Source organism: Phaethon lepturus, unplaced genomic scaffold, assembly GCF_000687285.1.
Source record: "Phaethon lepturus isolate BGI_N335 unplaced genomic scaffold, ASM68728v1 scaffold5432, whole genome shotgun sequence".
Classification (NCBI taxonomy): domain Eukaryota; kingdom Metazoa; phylum Chordata; class Aves; order Phaethontiformes; family Phaethontidae; genus Phaethon; species Phaethon lepturus.
This window is the reverse complement of record NW_010521102.1, coordinates 28750-35329: the sequence shown is the minus strand read 5'-3', so window position 1 is coordinate 35329 and position 6580 is coordinate 28750. Positions and strand designations below refer to the sequence as shown.

Here is a 6580-nt window from a genome sequence, read left to right as displayed (position 1 = left end):
GCGGCAAAGCGCTGCCGGTGTGAGCCCCGCGTCGCCGCCGCCACGGGGGGATTCGGACAAAGGGACTGAGAGACTGAAGCTGGCGCCGGCCGAGGCGCGGGGCACGAAGACACCTCTCCGAGACGGGGGAGGAGGATGGCGCCGTCTTACGCCGCTTCATCGTGTTCCTGCTGGGTTTTCCTCGCCAATTCCTGAGCAAGAAAAGCGCCGGCTGGCACCCAAGAACGGCACCGGTGACTCTTTAAACTCGTTTTGCTGCGTTCGGGTGTAGCGGCGTTGGTGCCAGCCTCCCGAGCCGGCCCAGAGCACGGGATTTTGCCTTGTCACAAAGTCGGCTCGATAGCCATGGTCTGGAGTCTCTCCGGCTCCGGGGGGGAGCTGGCAGCATCCCACTTTCCTCCCTCCTGTATAGGACCATGTGGCTGCTGCAGCCCACTTCAAAACGTGAGTGAGATTACGGAGCCGATGAATTGTGATTATTGACTTGCCCGCTAACGTGAAAAACAAGTCTGTTGGAGCTGAGGTGCGTAGGGCTGACCGATGTTCAAACACGGAGACAATTTAGCGAAATCTCATCACATGTGGGGTGAACGTTCAAAAATAGTTAACTGCTATTAACGTTAACTCATTTTTGTGCTGACCCCTACGCTACGAACACATACTGTTAGTGCAGTCATCAGCCACCTTAGACCAGTGGTGAGTATGAATACCACGTGCCACTGAATTGCATTTCTCTCTAAAAACAATCTTTAAAATGCCATCCAGTAAGCAAAACAAACTTTCTTGGGGCTGTGGGTCACAAAGACTACCCGTCGCTGCAAGGGTAGACTTCTTGCATGACAATGATAGGATGAAAGGTGCTAATCTTAGTTAAAAACCTTGGCCTTTGCAAGTGTTGCTGCCTTACAGCTGCTGTGAGGTAGCAAATACCTGGGCTCTAAGGGGGTAGCTTCAGCTCTTAGAACTGTATTTTTTATATATATACTTTTTACTCTCACCTCGGGCAGGAACTGCGTACTTGTCACAGTACGACCTCCAAAAATAGATTTTCTAGTAATTTTCTAGTAATGAATCACAGCTAGCACAGCTCCGTTTCACTGCAGAAACTAAGCAGCCTTAGGAAGGTGCTGAATTCAGGCTGATAGTCTCTGCTCAGAGCTTGGTGCTTCAGTTGGGGGTTTGGGCTGTAGACTGCGCTACTGCAGGTAGATGGGACTACCAGGCTTAACCTGCTCAGAGCCTAAGTGAGTATCTCACTGAGTATATGTGCCTCATACACAAAATAAAGCCAAACACTGCAATATTTATCTGCTATCAATACTTGGGGTTTAGCATATTTGCCTAGTACTTGCTCCGAATTAAACTGAAATTGTTGAATGGAGGTACTTAAATGTACATAGATTGCTTTAATAAAACTTTGTGTACCAAATGTCAGTATAGACATTCCACTAATGGTCACTTTTTTCCTTTATGTAGATCAGAGCTATCAGAATAGCATTAAATTAGTTCTCTCATTTTTACAACTTCTAAGCTGTAGCATGTAAAATTCATTTTATTCCTAACAGTACTATCAAATTAAGCAAATCTTAGACAATGTAGAGCTGTAAACTAGCAGGTAGAACGTACAGATTCTCCATGCAGCACTGGTAGAACAACTTCACCTGAAAAGCACAGGAAGGTATTACCCTTAAGTAATTTTATCCCTTTTTGCAGCAATAGTGGGTCATAGTATCACAGACTGGGAAGTTTCTTCTGTCTCTTCTGCTATGCTGTCACCTTTTAAGATTTTATAGAAAAGCTAACCAATTATCCAGTTTTCTTAGAAGTTGTGCATATTCCATGATTGTGCAATATTTTAAAACTTAAAAAAGCTGCCCGCTGATGAATAATATCACTTAACACCAAGTACCATAGTACCATTCTTTAAGGAGTTAACCAACCATCAGAGGAAGAACAAGCATATTCCCTTTTGTCTAGATAAAGAAAGCTGGGTTTGCTATTATTTGATGCACTCTAACTTGTTTTGATAGGACTGTAGTTTAATTAAAGACTAAAGCTCATCCTCTAAATCACATATCCCAACTATTAAACAAGTCACTTTCAGCCCTTTAAAAATCTATAGGGCTTGTAAAAAAAAAAGGGGGGGGGGGGGAAGAGGCAAACTTTCCTCTTTGCTAATGATTAAATCATTAGTATTATCATTAAAACTTCAGGGTAGAGCCTAACCCCCAGATGTATACCAAAAGTGACCAAAGACCTTCTTCAGACAGAGGTAAAAAGAACTTTTTTTTTCCCCCCCCGAAAGGAGAAACTGTCATATAGGGTGCATCTCAGCTATTTCCCAGTTAATTCTTTAAGACCATTCTGTCTTTCTAGAGTACTATGACAAGGATTTTATAGGCTAATGATCAGAGTTAATTACTATAATTTTCAAATGCCATTTCACACACTACAAATTAAAAACTAAGGAAAAACCCAACCCTCTACTTGTGATTGACTGAACAAAGAGAACAGCAGGAAAGCCTCTGTGCTTTGATCTCTTTAAATAAGATAGGTCATCGAGTCTTAAGCCAGTCTTTAGTAAATCTGACTGTACGAGAAGTCAGATAAAATAGCTGCTGTGTGTCACCATGTTGTTGCAGTAGCCTTGTCAGCCATAGAATTACATTGCCATATTATCCTGATTAACGTGAACTTCAAGGGGGTAGGATGAGGGAAAGCTGGTAGTGATATTTGTCATTATACATTATATCCTATACTTTTAATGTAGGACCTTCCTGAGAGCTGGGTTTAGGATATGTACTTACGTGATGGAATTTTCACTGAGGCTTTGGGTATTAAAGGAGCCTTTTGATAACCCAGTGCCTGGAGATGTTTAATATGAATGATTTATGGGGAAAACAGAAAGTCATGCTTGGTAAGCAGCTTTATTATGAAATGTGGGAAATGGGAATAACCCCTCCTCCTCATTTCCCTCCCCTAGTAGAACTAGGAAACAACATCCTAAAGAAAAAGATACTTAAAAAATGTTAAGATGAAAGTGATCAACTATCAATGTTTGCACTTCAGCATTTGAATGCACTAGACTCTACTGAACACCCATATCTTTAAGCAATGCGTCCTACAGCCATTGTAAAACATATGCATCCATATTAATCAAGCTGCTAAACTTCCTTCTTCCTCAGTTTCTAAAAACGGGTGCTGTTTTCAACAAAGATATTTGACTTGCCCAGGTGAAGTGTAGAATGACAACATTTTTTGTCATGATGTCTGTTTTGCTCGCAGCCCAGGATATAACTCATACTCTGTCTATGACAACTTTTTCTAAATGGTGTTCCACGTTTTTCTCTTTCAGGATGGTAGACTAGCAAGCAGCGGTGATTTCCCGTGTTTTGGAATTTTAACGTCAGCACCACTTGTAATCTGTAGACAGCTGTGGCTAAAGGTGAAAATGAAAGTTCTCTATAGATAAACCAAAAAACTAGGAGTAAGCTACTAGTACTTTAAATGGTTGAGATTTCAGGAGGTAGTTCTGTTGCTCCATCTGACACACAAGTTTGCCTAAAGACAACCCTCTTTATAGTAATAGGTGAGTAAAGAATCGAACACTGTGTTGATTTTTTGTTAATTTTTGCGCAAATTACATTCTGTATTCATACAAAAACAATGTAACTCTTCTGACAAACTGTACATATAGAAACAAGTTTCTGTCTGGAGGTGAACTGAAATCTGTGGAGGTGCTCCATGTCTCACAATGCTTAAAAAAAATTCCAGCTCTTCACAAAGCAAAGTAGGTAAAAGAAGATGAGGAAAACAGGGGTGGAGAGGACAAAACAGAAAGCTAGCTACAGTATTGCAGCTAGTAGCGGTTGATTGATCTAGGAAAAGACCCTTGTTAGGAACTAACGCACATTCAGTTATCCCAGTTAAGAATCCAGGTCTGTGGTGTTGCTGCAGGGTTACTTTCTCTTTATGAGTTCAGAGTAGCAGTCTATTTAAACAGTGTCCAGCAAAGACTGGGTGTGACCCAGTCAAAGCCTCTTCTATCGGCCTCTTCCACCACCCCTAGATGCTCCTCTTCTTGATTGACCAGAGTTCATGTTATTTCCTCTTCCCCAATTACTTCCACTCCTTCCTCCTCTAGAAGGGTTATTGCCTCCTGCAGGGCCTCCACCAAAACCTTCATCCCTGTGGAATCCATCGTGATGGTCTCCATCTAAAGAACTAGACCTCCCAGATTTTGGCGCTCTCTGTGAAGGTCCTGCATTTCCTCGTCCTAAAAATGAAGCACAGTCAGTTACTGATGTTGAAGTCTAAGCCATGCCTCTTCTCAGACATACCATATATTTAGCTAGTTCTTCCGTGGTAGAATCATTCACAGACCAAATATGGTCGAGAGCTGTAATTTTAAGCCTGCTCCCTCTATATGATTTTTATTACATATATTTAGTATCTCCATGACAGTCCAGAAGATCATCAGCAATCAAGTAATTCCTTGGGAATTAAAGGAGATTATGTCTGCTACAGTCAGCAACTTTAAGTAAGTTAGAACAGTGATGGTCCTGGTGTCCTCAAATCTGCCAGGCACACCTGATCCTTATCCTTTTAATACCATCTGTGGTTCTCTTTTTTTTTTTTTCCAAAGTACTTCTTTTTTTTCCTATACAAAAACATTGTACTGATGGATCAGTTGAGGTTGGTGGTGAAGACAATGAATAACATTACTGTTCATTCCATTTTTGGAAAAAAATGCTTGGAAAAATTTTTGAGAAAATTACCTATTTTTTTACTAACTGGGAACATAAACTACATGAGCTCTTACTGCCAGGAACAGGATTTTCTACTTCTCACAGATCTTTTTAGTACTGATATGAAAAGTAAAAGAAAAAACCTCAAGTCATGAGCTCAAAATAGCAAACAGTGTTTTGGAATGAATGGTAACAGTGCTTTCTGGACATGTACTACAGCTAAATCAGGGTATTTTTGCTCCCCTTCAGCAAAAGTGATTTTTTTGTTGACTCTGCTTGGTTCTGTGTAAAATAGAGTTGTTCCACAGAGTTTATAATCCATGAAGTTGTAATCTTCAAATGACTTTACCAATACAACCAAAAGTGACAGAACCCATATATGAAACTTTTGTTTATGAAGCTTTCTGCCATTATTGTAAACTTTCTTTGGTGCATTAATGAGTTGTGTAGGCATAAGAAGTGTGGTAGTTAACAAGTGCTTTGACTTCAATAAAAAATTTGATAGTTAGCAGAAATTATTATTGAAGCTGGAGAAAGAATCCTTACAGATGTGAGAAGATGCTGGCTAAATGAGAAACACGACATACAGTTTTGAAAGGAAAAATATTGATACAGAGGGAGTTTACCAGCAGAGTTTTATTAAAAACATCTGTGAAGGAATGATAAAACCTGCTGTTAATACAACGCTGGAAATACAGTCCACACAGGGGAGGAGTGGCATACAGTTAAAACTAAATGAGCCTCAGGGCAACAATAAGAGAAGCAGAATGGGATTTAGTGGCATCAACGGCAAAAATGTGCAGTAGAGGTTTAACAACAGAAATTTCACAACTATAGGCTAGCTGCTCAGCATTTGGAAGCAACTGAGAAGGATCTCTGTCACTGATCACTACCTAACAGTGGGCAGTCGATATGAGGACATTGAAAAAAAGACAACATTAAAAAAAGACAACAGCAATCCTGAGATTTAGAAGAAGGAAAAAGGGTCAAGAACTGGTGCAAGGCTAGTAGGATGGTTGTGGAAATGGTGTACACAGTAATAGGCTCTGAACCAGCTACAAACTCCAAAAGAATGTATTTTGTGGGTTACAGTAGCTGGTTGTGTAACAGTGCGATATGACTAGTAGTTAGAGAGGGAAATACAACATCAGGACTTATAAAACCAAGTGAGCTGTGGAAATCTATGGTTAAACCACATCTTAAATAGCGTGTGTAATGCCTAGTTACCCCATTTAATTTACAAAAGGATAAATCAAAATTGAAAATGGTATATACAGGGTAATAAGGATAGTAAAAGAGACAGAACAACTTCCCAGAGAAAACACCTGAACAGATTGGAGCTCTGACTTGGAGAAGAGGCAGTTCTGGTTAGAAATGGTAGAATTCGATGCAATCAGAGGTGGCGTTCAGAAATAATAGGGATCAACTTTCAACTGTTCCAATCGAAACACAAGACATCATCGAATGAAATTAGTGAATGACAGGCTTAAAACAAGGGAAAAATTTTTTTTTTTTTTTAAGCATAGTCTACTGCAGTTAAGTTTTAGAGCTCTGTCCATGGATATTGTGGATGTCAAAAGTTGATACGATTCTTAAAGCAATTACAGAAGCATGCAAAAAGGGTAACTGTCAAAAGCCATTAAATACAAAAATAACATTTCAATAAATCACTGAACTACAGATCTCCATAGGTTTAGAGAGCATTTCAGGGACATATCACTACAGACTTACTTAAGTGTTCTTAACAATTCCCTCAGTACCTGCTACTCGCTATTGCTAAAGACAAGGTACTGAGTTTTATGGATTTCTGGTCTGATGATGGATGCTTACAC

General features: G+C 40.0%; 1 protein-coding gene across 1 annotated transcript in view; it reads right to left on the bottom strand.

Moving 5' to 3' along the window:
* Nucleotides 1–3619: 3619 nt before the first annotated feature.
* Nucleotides 3620–6580, bottom strand: part of LOC104616392 (pre-mRNA 3' end processing protein WDR33-like) — a gene marked incomplete at its 5' end in the record, with an annotated part of 20681 nt that continues 17720 nt past the window's right edge. The window contains one exon of the mRNA XM_010281391.1: nt 3620–4276. Within this exon, the coding sequence (XP_010279693.1) occupies nt 4044–4276 (233 nt within the window). The remainder of the gene's footprint in view (nt 4277–6580) is intronic.